This window comes from Parasteatoda tepidariorum, chromosome 7 (genome assembly GCF_043381705.1).
Source record: "Parasteatoda tepidariorum isolate YZ-2023 chromosome 7, CAS_Ptep_4.0, whole genome shotgun sequence".
In the NCBI taxonomy this organism is placed as follows: Eukaryota; Metazoa; Arthropoda; class Arachnida; order Araneae; family Theridiidae; genus Parasteatoda; species Parasteatoda tepidariorum.
Genome location: NC_092210.1, coordinates 25,808,185 through 25,824,466, shown reverse-complemented (window position 1 = coordinate 25,824,466; position 16,282 = coordinate 25,808,185). Strand labels below are relative to the sequence as shown.

The window sequence follows — 16,282 nt, the reverse complement described above, 5'->3', positions numbered from 1 at the left end:
AGGCCATATAATCTTTTCAATGTATTATTATAGCGATTTTTCACTTACGGTCTCTTTTCTTTTTATTGCTTCTGTGTACGTCACCGCTTCAGGAAAGCATTTCCGACCCCACATTGCTATATGATTTCGAGTCGTCAGGATGCCCCCTACCCCTCTTAGAAGTTCTGAAACGCTTAAATGAGACACCCTGTATAATCAACGGTTTTATTTAAAAGTGTATATCTAATTAGAAAGAAATCCTGCGTCATTTGGGTTCATTTTCTGAAAGAAAGTAACCCAAGAATTACCAAAAATTCTACGTAGTAAGGAATTTTGTGCAGCATGTGCATAAAATAATTGATCTTCATAACTACTATTTTATAATGTATTCAAATTACTAGGCATTACATTCAATGACTAATATTTAATTTCTTCTACTGACCTTTTTCAGCATGATTTCTGCCTGGTCCACATTATAGTCTCGAGCTGTGTTGAAAGAAAGACAAGAATATTTTAAACAAAAATTATAAAGTTAAACTACTAATTACTTTTTGATTTACTTAAAAAACAGTATGAATCATCAACAATAGATGGCAACACTATAAAAGATTCAATATTCTTAAGGTCCTTTCTAGAGAACGTTATACTACTGAATATATTCTGTATATAGTGAAACCTCTTGGGAGCGACTACTCTCTGTTCCACAGTAAAATAGTCGTTAATGAAGGTTGGTCGTTCTTAGGGGTTAACTTCATAGACATGAAAGAATTAACGAAGGTACATGAAGTTTATCTTGCAATATAAATTTTGCTCAGTGTCATTTTCTTGGTGGGGAAACGCCATTTGTGTTGGCGTCATGAAAACTGGATCGATGAATAAAATTTATCGTCAATAAAAATTACCTTTTATCATATAATTATGTGCAAAAACAAATTTGCCTATTGTGAATGATAGAAGTATTTGAAATAAATAAGCAATTATATTCTTTGTCTAGGTTTGAATTTAATTTTATTTCATAAAAATGAGATAACTTTGAAAAATGAGAAGATGTTTGTTTGTTTAAGATGCTAAGTTTTTTTCTAATTTAACTTTTAACTCTGAAAATAAATCATCGATATTATCGTCTTTACTGCATTCTGACTGCAACATTACGTAGTCGATCTCTTTCAGAGATCGTCAACAAACGCTGTCCGAGAGCTACTAACAAATATTTTGATACATTTGAATCCAACTATTTGTTCTGTTAATATTTTTGCGTTTTGATATTTCTTCGTGCTTTCATATATATTATATTTACGTTTAAGGTAACGAAGAATCTCCAGCTCTAATTTAGATCCGAGGATATACTATAAAAAACATTTTAATAAAAGATAACACACGACAGAGTTCATTTACAAGCGAAGTGTTGTAGATATATTCCTATTACATCTTTCGGCAATGCGATATTCATACTTATTCGAAACTTACATTCGGTCGCACTCTATGCTGCTGCTGTTTCTTATGCCTGTTTACGCAGAAGGGTGTGATTGTTCTTGTTTTCCAGTGGCGCCATCTATGGTCAAGAATTCGACTTCTGCCACCCACTCTATGCTCAATTTAGATATTTACTTAGCGTAAACATTAAAAAGTTCAACGAGAGATTTTGCCCTGGTCTTTGTAGCGGGTCGCATATTATAGCGGCTCCATGTGAGGTTAAGGTCTGGTTTCTTAGGACAAGCGCCTTATCTGGGCGTCAGCGGGACGTCAACATCCCACTGACGCCAACAAAATACTGGTTTGTTAGCTCAAGGCTTGGTTTCTTAGAACTAGCGCCTTATCTGGGCGTCAGCGGAAAGTTGACGTAGAGCTGACGCCAAAAAAATACTTTTTTGTTAGCTCAGCGTGAGCAGTCGGTCCAACGCAGACATTATCTCTCATTGCGCATGCCTTAATAACGTAAACAAATATTTATTTTGAATTTGTATTGATTTTGTTATTGTCGACCAGTGTTTTAGAGAACAAATAATGACTTTGTCCAAGAAAAAACACATTATAACTGAGCTAAATGAAGAGTGCTATGTTTAATGAAGAACCTATGTTTAATGTCAAAATCAAAATCTTGGCTGATTTCAATGTGCTGTTGGATGTTGTCCGCCATTGCTTCTGTGGTTAACGTCACGTTGTAATCCAAGTGCAGTTGAGTTGGACGGCAATTGTAGTTCAAGATGAGCGTTCAATGACGTATACTATCAAACTCACAAATGGACCAATCAGAGGTTAACGCTGATTTCCAGCTGACGGCTTCCTGTCCTAAGAAACCAGGCCTTAAGAGTGACCACTAGGAACCTGCATGTCGTCTGCAGTGGCTCTCAAAAGTGCTCGTACACTTATGACTTTCAATGAAATAGGGTCCCATCCATTAATTTTATTTTATATCCGTCGTTGAACAGCCGACCCAATTTTTCGTTTACGACTACTAATGTTCAACTCCGTAGCCTTGTAATTTTGAACCAATTTAGAAGACAAGGAAACTCCTGGATCAGTAACCCCAGAGATATTTTGTTTTATTTTATAACCGTCGTTGAACAGCCGACCCACTTTTATGGGTTTACAACTACTAATGTTCAACTCCGTAGCTTTGCAGCTTTGAACCCAATACAGAAGACAAGGGAACTCTTGGATCGAGTATTGGGAGAAATTTGATTTCGTGGAGGACTTTTCCAATGGAACTAACTTGCATTTGCGTTACATGGTGAGGAAGACCACGATAACCTCCCACGGTTAAACTGACGGCAAGGGGACTCTAATCCATGATCCGTCTACCACTGAAGATATTTCACGTCTGCACTGTGGTCGGTGCAAGCCGGATACGGAATTCGTATCGACTGGGATTCGAACCCGGTTCGCCTCATTGGAAGTCAAATGCTCTATCCCCTGAGCAACCACGGCTCAGACGCAAATGATATTTTATTTTAATTGCTTATAACCGTCATTGAACAGCCAGTTTTAGACACAAATAATATTTAATTTTTTTTATAACCGTCGTTAAATAGCCGGCCTAATTTTGGGTTTAAGACTACTAAGGATCAACTCCGTAGCCTTGTAATTTTAAACCAGTTCCAGAAGACAAGGAAACTTCTGGATCAATATCTCCAGAGGTATTGATTTGTTATGGGAACATGGGTCCTCCATGTACCTCCATGTTCTGCGACTCGACAGATTTAGCGTGCATCAGCCACCATTTAAAACATGGGGAGTCTTCGGCCGACGGAGATCGAACCCACGAACTCTTGGACATGGGTCCAGTGCCCGGCCACCAGGCTCTCCCAGCCCCCCGAAATCAATGCATCCATTTTGAAATATTAATTAAAATGAATGTTTCAAAATGGATACTTAATAATAAGATATATTTTCTGTTCGAAACAAAGCTGCTTGGAATGTTTTCCAAGCAAAGCAAAAGTTTATTTTTAAGAAATCAAGGACCGAAAAGTAACCAATACTCAATATCACTAAAGTCTTCGTCCAGTGTACACTTCTAAAAAATCTCCATCCATTAGTAAACATTCTAATTTTTCATTAAATTAATATTTAGTTAAGTATCATTGGCCATCTACATTAGTTTTTAGAAGAGAAGTCTTTAAATAAATTTACTATTTTTCTTTTAAATTTTTGAATTAAGACTCATCGTATTTTTGACCATCATAGTTTTTAGATAGTTTTTCGTTTTAATGTCATCACATCATCCTCTAACTTCTCTTCAAATATGTTTTTTTTATCGTGTTTAATAATGGAAATTGAAATAGTATGGTTAGAGTTTGTGGTCAATTATCGAGCCACAGTTCTTAGACGAGAGACAAGTTCTTATGACAGTGGTCTTGATATAAAAGAAAATTATTTTTAATACCCTAAATTATAGCTGATAATTGTAAATTTTATCTTAAAATATTGAAATAAACAGGTTAATTCATTATGCCATCAATAAGTATCGAATAATGTATTAGGAGGACCGGAAAAAAATGTCGTTTTGGCGCATTAAATATTTGTTAGTCTTAAAAACCAATCCGTTTTTTTCAATTATTTTCGATCTGGTATTGAATGGTTGTTGCTAACGAGGGAGAATACATTTTTGATAAAAGATAAAACCTTGATAACAAATATCAAATGCACCAAAATGACATTACTTTCCGGTCCCCTTAATGATTTATCCTGATACTGACATGCACCAACACACAAATTGTCCCAATTAAAATCTTGGTTAATGTTCAAATTTTTTCTACTCCATGCAATACATCGAAACTCAATGTGCTAATTTTGCTTTCATCCATCAATAATACATTACAGGTAAGTTTTTATCTATTTTATAACCGTCGTTGAACAGTCGACCCAATTTTATATAGTCGTATTGGGTTTACGACTACTGATGTGGAACTCCGTAGCCTTGTTATTTTGAACCCAATTCAGAAGACAAGGGAACTTCAGAATCAAATATCGGGAGAAATTTTGCATTTGTGGAGGACTTTTTGATGGAACTAACTCGTAGTTGCGTCAAACGGAAAGGAAAAAAACGAAAATCTCCCATGGTCAGCCAGACAGTAAGGGGACTCTAACACATGATGCGCCTACCACTGAGGATATTTCAAGTCTGTACTGTGGTTGGTGTAAGCCGGATGGGGAGTTCGTATCAACCAGCCATCGCTGGGATCAACCAGCCATCGCTGGGCTCAACCTCATCGGAAGGCGAACGCTCTATCTCCTGAGCCATCACGGCTCTGTAAGCACGTTTGGGATTTATTCATGATTGATTTGAAGTGAAGCCTAAGGATTCTATTTATCGTAAAAACATAACACTTTCTGGAGATAGAACGCATTATTAAATCTATCTGCTCTGAGAGCACGTCGAAGAGTTTCATGGGAAATTGAATCAGGATATTTTTTTAATTAAATTCTGCAGAAACTTTTACAATGAAATTTTAATGAATTTCTCTCAAATTTTGTAATTTTAATCTTTGATCACGCTGATCTAAATTCCTTCTTTTACGCGTTTTATCATATGCTGCAAAAAGGAATGGGATAAAATGAAACATTTAAGCATTATTCAATACTGATTTGCAACTATGGTGACCAATAATCAACTTTAGCTCAGGGAAATAGAGCTTTTGCCTTCCAATGAGGTGAACTGGTTCGAATCCCAGCGATGGCTGTTTGACCTGAATTCAGCATGCTGCCTGCACCGACCGCAGTGTTGACATGAAATATCCTCAGTGGTAGGCGGATCACGGTTTAAAATCCCTCTGCCATCACACTAATCTTAGGAGGTTTTCCTCTCTATGTAACGCAAATGCGGGTTAGTTCCCTTAAAAAGTTCTCCATGATAGTAAATTCCTTAAAATTCTTGATCCAGAAGTTCCCTTGTCTTCTGGATTGGGTACGAAATTACTAGGCTACGTAGTTGAATATCAGTAGTCGTAAACTCAAAATTGGGTTGGCTGTTCAACGACGGTTGTAAAATAAAATGAAAATAATAAACTTTTCTGTGTAATCTGTTTTTTTTTATATATCGACTAGGAACAGTTTTTAAATGATAAAAGAAAATATTATGGAATTTTCAAGCAAGCATGAAAATCCAACTTTACAACCATAACTTTGATGTCAAATTGAAAAAACAAATAAATGTATATCTAAATAATTTTAATAAAAGAAATATAAGTAAATAAAAAAATGAAACAATAAGCAACAGCTTTAAATGAATTTATCTGAAAACACTTAAGTGTACGATGATTTTTGAGAGGAAAAATTTTTGTTATTTTTCATTATTAATTTCTCAAAAATAAGCTAATTGTTCATTAACTAATAGTAACTTCGTTTATAAAATATTACATACAGTTTTGTAAAGAATAGATTATAGATATTATTGTTGAATATTCATTTTAACTAAAAATAGAATATTTAGTTTATTTAGTTATGAATAGAGCCCCATTTTTTGTAAACATAAATGTCGGAACACTTTTGGCGAGCCACTGTATATAATAATATTTATAGAAACTTTACATCGTTAGAAAATATTTTACATTTTGCGATTATATTATTATATTATTGCGATCAATAATTTCTTTATTAATAAACTATTGCTTTTTAAGTAATACAATTTACTTCTAAAAGTAATTTATTTAAAATTTATTTTGAAGATATATTCGAATGAACTTTGATATGAAATAAAAATGAAAGCTTTTAAAGGCTTGATATGGCATTCTTACCAACGAGAAATCTGTGAAATAAATTTTTGTCATCTTTCATGGTTGGTTTCATATCTTTTTCTACCCTCGATTTTAACTGAAAGAAAAAATGAGGTTTTAAAATTACTATGTGATTTAGGGAAGTAATAGCTTATGATGAAGAAATTGGCATCAAAATAACTCTGAAAGATAATCATATTACAGTTAAAATTACCTGTACCTTTTACCGTAAAATCCATTTTTACCAGAATATGTTACGGAACCAGAAATCTGATATATCGTAATTTTTGAAGTAATAATTACCGTAAAATCAATAAATATCATTGTAAATATTATGATGTAATATTGTACGGTAAAAATGGATTTTTACGGATGATGCACCAAAAGTGCTAGTAATTCTTTAGTAACTTGATCTAGAATTTTTTACAGTGAAGTTTTAAATAAAGTGTTTCATTTTGTAATAAATATGCAGATATTAGTCACAATGGTATATTGCTACAATATTTGATTCTAAATATTCATATTTCCTTTTAACAAAAAACTAATTTTTTTATTTAAAGGAAATGCAGATATTAATCAACACGATAAATTTAGAAGCAGTTTTTTTTCTAATTAGTCATATTTCTTTCTCTTAAATAAAGATAACTATAAAAATTCCGGTATACTATTTTTCGGTGAAAATGGATTTTTCGGTAAAATAGATTTATACCGTAATTTTATCCGGGATTATAAATGACTAAAAAAATAACATAACAGGAAAAGTCATTTCAGGAATGTCATATCATAACATAAATTTTATTTTCAGGAAAAATCTTTTTGATTATGTACAAGTAAAAACTAAAAATATAAATTATGATAAATATATATTTTATCGAACGTTAGTGTTGTAATTTTAATCGAAATAGTTATTTGAATTAGTTAGATGAAAAATTTTAAGTATAATGATTTAGTTGCACTTTCAAATATGGGGTCAATAAAAAAAAATGTCAGAATTACGGAACCTAATTAAAAATAAACATTTAAATGTTAAAATAATTTTGAAATTGGAATCGGAATTTTAGTTTTTGAAATCATCTGAATTACAGTGAAACAATTACTAATGTTATACACACAGAAAGTCGAGTCGTAGCAGCAACTGTTACTAACTCTAGCGATGAAAGATATAGGAAAAAATAGGTTTTGGTTTCAGTTGAGCAACTAGTTTAGTTCATGTTGAAAAATTATAGAAAAAAACTGTAAAATTGATACATTTTTTAAATTTTTATTACTAGAAGTACACAGCTATACGTTTATGAACGTGCGTAATGCAAACTTGTAACTGAAACATTCTTTTTTCATAACCCTTTGTATGTTAAAATTTCGTTGATATATGAGATCGTATCATTGTTAGTTAAGTCCAGTTGACTTTTCAATACGCTACCAGAAAGCTTTATTTAATTTTTAAAGCAAAATTTTTTTAAAAATTTGAGGTACTTAAGGTATCCAACTGGTTTTGACATAGCTATTTTTCTTTATAAAAATCTGAAATAAAACGTTCATTCAGGGATCCTAAAACTAAAAAATCAAAACAAAGTTTGAAAATTTATAAAGTATTCTTTGAAGTAAGGGCAAATTTGAGCTTAAAAACTATAGATTTTTCTTACCAGGCTGACAGCTCTACAGCAAATTATAATGCATAAATTTCTAAGGATTTTTTTTAATTCCAGATCAGTAATGTGATTATCCGTGTTTAAGACAAATCTTAAAAATTTTTCAAAAACGCAATGTAAACTAAAAACCAAACTCAGTGGCGCAACAGCTCATACAGGGCCAAGGCCTACTGTGCCAACTCAGTTTTCTTGACCTCGGTCTTTGGGGTGCAGGAGCAGATGTTCCGGTCAGGTGGTCAGTCGAACGCGGATCCCCAAGTGTTTAGTTCCCAAGCATGCTTGGTACTCATTTATCGACCCACTGAAGGGATGAAAGGTTGAGTCTACCTTGTCCGGCCCGAGGATCAAACCAGGGACCTGTGGCACGACAGCGCGGAGCGTCAAAAAGGCAACGTAGTAGAGCCAAATATATTGTTTAATTCTGAATTTTTAACAAAAAATTCTAAATATTCTTACTTGAAATTTGATAAAACAATAAATTAGCATTTGGACCTTAATTTAGTTTAGTTTATCATTATACAAAATCTGCGAACAAAATTTAAGAGAATCCTTTATTTAAATTCAATTTGTAACGCTGATTTTAAAGAATAAAGAAATTTTCTCAAAATCAGCATTCGTCAGAGAGTGCATTTAAAATGAAAGAAAATTCTATCAACAAAAAAATTATTTATTGAAAATGAAATTGAATTTTCTTTGTTTAAAAAGCATGATTTATTCAAATAAAAATTTAAAAAAAAGATTAAAATACTCAAACCATAGCTAAAAAAGTTTTCGGTTTCGTTTGTTTGTAGTAAACCACAATTCATTTCAAAAAAATCAGAGAAAGAAATTTAACGGATCTTGGAGAGCCAATGAGAAAAAAAAATTTCAAATACGGATAATAATAATAAAATAATTTTTTTTTGTTGTCGAAATTGCTGATTTTCATTCAGTTGCAGACCTTAAAGTCTATTTTAATATCGCTCGATACTTTAGTTTATATTAATTCTAAATTATTCCATACTTACGATTGTGCGTTGACATGCGATTTAAAAGGAAAATGTTACTTACCTCTGCAATCTTACTCTCAACCTCTGGATCTAGAATTTCTGCGATAGTCATGATATTAGTTTATGGTTTACTTGGTTTTAATTACTAAAAGAAAGAGAAAATCAATCATTATTTTAAATCCTCGATACATAAATTCAGCAACACATTATACGTTAAGTGAAAGAATTTATTAATGGTTGTACAAAATATATAATTTAGATATTGGTATAAAAATATATTCTAATTGTATGTAGTATATCGAAAAGAAACCTACCTCCTATATTTTGAGGGTGAGAAATCCGTATTCATCGGAAAAAAAATTATGTTTATTCAATGAAAGTTTTTGTACCTTTTTGCGTCTGATTTCGTAACTTAAAATACCGTCTGTACAAATTAATTAGCATATTTGAGATCACCCCTTCGAACCAGTAAGTCCTAGAACGTGAATATCCGATCTTTAAATCACAGGTCATTCAGGGTGGTCCGTTAACGAATCTGTTAACGGTGTCCGTCCAAAGAATAAATTTATTCTTTGGCACTCCGCACATAGAACATGTAGAATATCAATATTAGACAGGGAGAGGCTCTTTCCATTATAATGTCCATAAAATGCAACATACATAGCTAGAAAATTTTGAATGCATACTCAATCTAAAGAAAAAGATTGGTTTAATAAACTTTAAATACACTCTATAACAAAAAAATCGACGCACCAAGAAGCAATCATCCGATTGCTTTGAAATTTCGTATGCATGAATGTTTTGAATAGATATGGCTGGAATGATTCCGACTGGGGACGTGTAGTCTTTAGCTACGAATTCCGCTTCCAACTGTGTCCTGACGATCATCGAAGACGTGTTTGGAGACTCACGGGGCAGAGGGGGGATCCTGCCTTCACTATTGCACGCCACACCGACTCTCAACAAGGCATTATGGTGTGGGGTGCCAATTCCTTTGACAGCCAGACTCCTTTGGTCGTCATTAGAGGTACACTTACTGCACAGCGGTACGTCGAAGACATCCTAAGTCCTGCTTTGCTACCGTTCCTTTTGCAGCGCCCTGGGCTGGTTTTTCAGCAGGACAATACCAGACCACATACGGTACGTGCTGCTATGAACTATCTGCAAGCTTGTCAAACTCTTCCTTGGCCTGCCAGATCACCAGATCTCTCTCCCATCGAGCATGTCTGGGATATGATGGGAAGGCGATTGCATCTGGAACGGAATGTGGATGACCTCGTTCGACAATTGGATCGAATTTGGCAGGAAATACGGCAAGAGATGATCCGAGAGCTTTATCGGTCTATGCCAAGCCGTGTGGCATCTTGTATCCAGGCTAGAGGCGAGGCAACACCTTATTGAACTTGTTACTGTAACTCTGCAATAAATTATTCAATTGCTTTGAAATTTTAATCATTTACTATTCTGTACATTGTCTTCCTATCCACCAATTTTCGTTTTAATCGGACAACTCCTTCTTGGTGCGTCGATTTTTTTGTTGTAGAGTGTATTATCTCTAGCAATTAGAATGACTTGCCCTTTATATAATGACTTTTAATATCTTGCTTCTAGCTTAGTAAAAATTGTAAGGACACCTCAAATGTTAAAAAATAAAGTAAAATAAAATGAAACGTAAAAGAATTTCGAGGAAACTTACAGTTCAGTAATAATCATGAGTCGAGCCCAGTACAAATCCTAGCCTACGCCAATAATAAATTTCTTAAGGATATTATTGTGTTTTATGCATTTCATTGTTTATTGTTTGAGTTATTCAAAATATTTGGAGTTGCATATCCGATTATATCTATGAGATACATTTCCCAATACATGTGATTAATTTTTAAACCATTTTAGTTATTAGGTTACCTTAACAATATATTATTGAAAATCTAATTCTTTAAGACCTAACGTTTAAATCTGTTTTAAACGCTAAGAACTACAAATCGAAATTTCACCAAAATCTATTAAATTCGAATAACCACAGATTACCACTTTATAACAATCCTTCACTAAGAAGAAGTTGCCAAAGGTATTATCAAATCGTGTTTATGAGAATGGCTAAGAAACAGTTTTTGTAAAAAGAATTAGCACTATAGCCGCCTTTGGCGACCAATTTAGCCACGTTTCAAAATTATTTTGTGCAACCTATAAACTTTGATGATATTTAAGCCGAATGTGCTGCACAGCTGTATTTAAATATTCTAATTCTTACACCCTTTCTCCAATCCTAACGTCTTAATTAATTTTAAACAATTAATTTTAATTAATTTTATGTTAATTAATTTAATTTTAATTAATTTGTCCAAACCTTTTAACCGTCACTTGCTTGCAGTTTTTTCCTCGCGGAAGTATTTTGATCACAATTTTAGCTACTTTCAAGAGATATCCGAGATATTGTCAAATGTCTTTATATATTGAACTTTATGTTATAATTTAAAATCTGCTTGGAAGCCGTCACACAACCGGTAAGCTTGAGTACGGGATATTTCAGCATAGTAAGCAGCATAAGTATTTTTTAAGCAGCATAAGTATAAGTTTTTTCCACATCTCTGTCTTGAAATAAAATAGAAAACTCATCCCAATACTCTATTAGCAGCTGTAATACTTTTCCACGCGCCTCTCGATTCATAATGTGAGTATCTTTTAATGTATCTACGCAATGTTTCGTAAAAGGCAAGCTCCGACACCAATAATTAGTATGACAACAAGTAGCACCTTATCACAGTTTATATTTAAAATTCCTACAGCCATTTTCGAAAGGATCTCACAAATAAATCTAAATAATTACTTCGTAACTTAAATTTTATTTCTATAAAAATGAAAAAAATATTCTTCCATAACTCAAAATAAAATATTTTTTTTTAAATTTCTTCTACAATTTATTCTAAATATTTCTAATTAAGTTAAATTCTAACGTTAAATTTTACTGCAATATTAAATTCTATTCTAACTAATTTCTATTTAAGTAGTGTTGAAAAAATTTGTTATATTATTATCAAATTAATACTTTATGTATAACTAATTTCTAAGTAGTGTTGAAAAAATTAGTTATACATTAAGTATTAATTTGATTCATTTTGTTAGGTTGTGCTAAGAAATAATTTATGTAGTGTTAAAAAATTAGAATTTATTTAGAAATAGACTAGAATTTAATACTGGAATAGAATTTAATATTGGAATAGAATTTAATGTTAGAATATAATTTTAACAGAAATAATTAGAATAAGTTTTAAAAGAAATTAAAAAAAATATTCTTTCATTATTCATATAAATAAAATATTCATATCAAGTAAAATATTCATATCAAGTGAAATATTCTTTTTTTTTTATTTCTTTTAAAACGTATTCTAATTATTTCTATTCTAATTATAAAAGAAATAAAAAAATATTCTTTCATAATTCAAAATAAAATATTATTTTTTTTATTTCTTTTATAATTTATTCTAATGATTTCTAATTAAATTATATTCTAATATTAAATTCTATTCCAGTATTAAATTCCATTCCAATATTAAATTCTATTCCAATACCAAATTCCAGTCTATTTCTAAATAAATTCGAATTATTTAACACTACCTAACAAAATGAATCAAATTAATACTTAATACATAACTTAGAAATTAGTACTTAAGGTAACTTAACAAAGAGAATATTAACTGAAGTGCTGTCAATATATAGAGAAACATTCAATTTTATGCTACCACATGAGAGAAATGGATATACAGATAAGGTTTTATATCAAATTATAACACAAAACAAAAACAAAACAAAAAGGGCAAAAAAAAAAAATGGAGATTAATGAAAAAAATTTAGAAAAATAATAATAAGTTTTACTTAGCTACAAGTACATGGAACTCAAAAAATAAGTTAAAAATATAAAGAAAACAAAACAAAAAAAAGATTTAAAGATTTTTTGAAGAGAAAGAAAAAATTATTAAAAAATGCATTTAAAAAATGCTCACAAATATAAAAAATTTTGAAATTAAAGGAAATTTTTAAAATAAATAAGGAAACGATATAATCTCTCGTCATCAGCTCACACGATTATATCCGAAAAAATAGTGCTTTCTAATTGTATTCATGTAGCCAAAGCAAAAAATATCAGTACAATAGTGATGAGGAGCACCGAAAAATTTAAACGAAAATAGAGCGTATTAAGCCAAAAATGTGAAATAATATATATGCTTTAATTTCTATACTATATAACTTATTACTATATAACTTTATTCTCACAGAAAAGATTGCATTAATTACTTATAGTACAAAAGTTACTTTGAATTGGAGAATGGATGGAACAGATGAGGAATCTACTTTACCTGTGAGACAACATTAGACAACTGCGAAATTCAATATTTTGCTTTTAATTAAAAAAAACATTCAATCGATAGGGGGAAAAAAACTCTTTAGGAAAGTCCTGAACTCAAATATTTGTGTTTCAGGAAACAATACAAAGCTTACATTCTCTGTGGCCATCGATATTCGTTGCTACGCAAAACACGCAATAACGTAATCACCTTTTTCAACAATTGTGGAAAAAGATATGATCACCCATTTCAGCAATCTATTTATATAATTTTATTGTTAAATACGAAGTAAAGCGATTAGAAATTAAAAATCTGAAAAATCTAAATTTGTTCCATTAATCTATAAATCAGATTTTGCGCAAGGAAGTATGGTCTAGAGGCATGAAATAGAGATAAATGGTTAGACAATGCTCTTGGGACCAAATATCCTTCTATAAACGACTTTTTTGACCTTCCAATCAATGTCAAAGTTGATCTTGTAAGACGTCAGTGGGTAAAATTTGAGGCTCGTAATGTGTGTAATTTTTGAACAAAAGATAGCAGATTTTGTTACCATTTAATTTCTAAAGGAACATTTTTCATAATGTGTGTAATTGCATAGCTTTGTTTTTTAAATTGAGTTTTGATGCAAATTGTCATTTGTCTATGCTATTTTCTATTAGAATAAATGTTTTGAAGTTTTAAATGGGTACAATTCTATTGATAAATTCCCATTATCATAAGCTACCATTTGAAACTGAGTTGTTACGTTTTATTAGATATTTTTGATTTCTTAAAGCTTAGTGATATTTTTTTAATTTGCACCTTAGAAAGAAAAAATAAATCAAACTCTAAGCAAGATCTTCTGTCAGAGTTGGATTTAGGGATTGATTATGGTATTTTAACAATTTTTTGCAACCTTTTGTTTGAATAAAGCAGTTAATTACAGTATTTTTAGAAGAATTTTTGAGCAGTTTCAAATTAGTTTTTGGATTAAAATTGCACTTTAAATATTGATTCATACATGTTATTCAAAACATCGCTAATGTTATACAAATTCTGCAGACAAAATTTCAAAACATACACTTTTTTTGTATTGTGAGTTAGCATTAAGAAATTATCTCAAAACCCATGTTCGTCAGAAAATACTTTTAACATACAAAGGAAAAAAAAATTTTGACACGTAAAAAAAATTGTAAAAAAATATAATAATTTGAAAATAAATTTCGGAAAACCAATTTCATTTGCTTAAAAAAATATTCAAATAAATAAAGGTTAAAATACTCGAAGCATTAGAAAAAGCATTTTAATTTCGTTTATGGGAATTAAGTTTTGGTTTCGTCTGTCAGCATGCGAAAAAATATCTAAAGCTTCATTTTTATAAATTGGAGTTAAAAAATTTAAAGACTTTTTCTTTTTGAAAGTCAATAAACTACAGTCCAAGTATGTATAATAAAAAATAATATATCTAACTTTTCGTCCAAATTACCGATTTTCACCCAACCGTTTACCTAATATATTAAATTATTTTGGCACGAGTAATGAATTTATCTATTTTCGTTAGAAGGTACTCCACGCCTGCAAATTAGTCTTCTACATTTTTGAATATTATTAGTCTTTTATTTAGAGGAGGCGAAAAATGACCTGGTAATTTAATAAATAATCCAAAGAAACTGAAGCGATAAAATATTACTTGATTTAAAAACTTCACTCGCTTCAAAAATATTACAAATTGGGAATGACAGTCGACATGTTCCAAGCGCTCAATAGCAGTCATCCATTTCCAAGACTTGCCAGATGTGAATGAGATTGTTGTGCGTGATTTCCAATTTGAATTTCTTTATTTAAAGTGAATGGAGATTTTAATCAAGTAAGAACAAGGTAATGTCTTACGACATCTGAGAACTGATAATTTTTACGAAGCACTTACAAAACATTGCTACCGGGCATTTTTGTCCCTTTGACATAATGACTTAATTTCCTTTTTAGTAAATATATGAAATAAACAAATTTATTTTGATTCAAATGTCCGGCGGTGGAGAGTCTAAAAGTAGAAGTTTCAATGATATTACAGATAAAAAAATATGACAACATGATTCACTGACAATAAATGACAGATTCCACTAACCAATGAGTTTACAAAATATTTGAGTGTTTCGTAATATGAAAAATGGTGGCAGACTAGTTTAAAACAAAGCAAGCAACTGGTCGTAGAGTAGTGAAAAACAAGAATTTCTTTTTGACTATTCGATGCAAAGTAGCTGCCTCTATTTGTGTTCTGTAACACTTTATTTATAATTACATAAAATTTGATAAACTTAAAAGTCAATAAATGTATTTTTACGCGACAATACAAAGTAGGAATCATTGATTTACGATGCATATAGATACTAGTTCTTGAAATAATAATAGCTTCTAACTCAAGCAATAAAAAAATACGCATAGTGCAGAGAAAATATTACGTCGAATTCGAAATAGGCTTAACAGGGCAGAAGTGATGATTGATTTACGTTATTGATTTACGATGCATATTCATATAAAAATTCTTGAAATAAAAGTAGTTTCTAAATCAAACAATCAAAAATACGCGTAGTGCAGATTAACTATTAAGAAAAATTCGAAATAGGCTTAACAGGGCAGAAGCGGACAGAGTTTATATATTATAAAATTATTTAATATTTATTATATTTATTATATTTATTATATTTTATATTATATTATTTATTAAAAATTATTTAATATTTATATTATTAATAATCACAGAGACTCAAAGATTAAAAAATATATATCCATATTGCACATCTGAGAGCATGCATTCATATTTTTACAGCGAATTTTTGTTTTAGTAAGTCTATAGGAACATTTGAAGACATCAACTTGCTGTCAAAATGTAAACAATTTATGAACGATATCTAAAAAGCGCCAACAGTGGTGTTTTCAGAACTGAAAGTCTTTTTACGCGAGGTCTGAAAGTGCGTGAGATTAGCGTGTACGTTTCCTATTATTTCGAATTATTTACATCCTTTAAATTGCATATCGATATATCTATATCTATCTATCTATCTCTCCATCTATCTCTAGATGTTAGGAATTTATTTCATATTTAAAAACTCTTGATTATTCTTATATAT

At 30.9% G+C, this 16,282-nt stretch overlaps 1 protein-coding gene across 3 annotated transcripts in view; it reads right to left on the bottom strand.

The window, feature by feature from the left end:
• LOC107438703 (retinal-binding protein) overlaps positions 1 to 16,282 on the bottom strand; it is a 44,013-nt gene that overhangs the window by 27,274 nt on the left and 457 nt on the right. Inside the window, exons 1-4 of one of the 3 annotated variants that reach the window (XM_071183196.1) lie at positions 13,185 to 13,306; positions 8,891 to 8,974; positions 6,213 to 6,288; positions 422 to 465 (exon numbers count right to left, since the gene is read on the bottom strand). In XM_071183196.1, coding sequence (XP_071039297.1) covers positions 422 to 465; positions 6,213 to 6,288; positions 8,891 to 8,941 — 171 coding nt within the window. In that variant the 5' untranslated portion in view covers positions 8,942 to 8,974; positions 13,185 to 13,306. Of the gene's footprint in view, positions 1 to 421; positions 466 to 6,212; positions 6,289 to 8,890; positions 8,975 to 13,140; positions 13,307 to 16,282 lie in introns of those variants that run through there. The other 2 variants (XM_016051032.3, XM_016051030.3) reach the window with 2 other exon arrangements.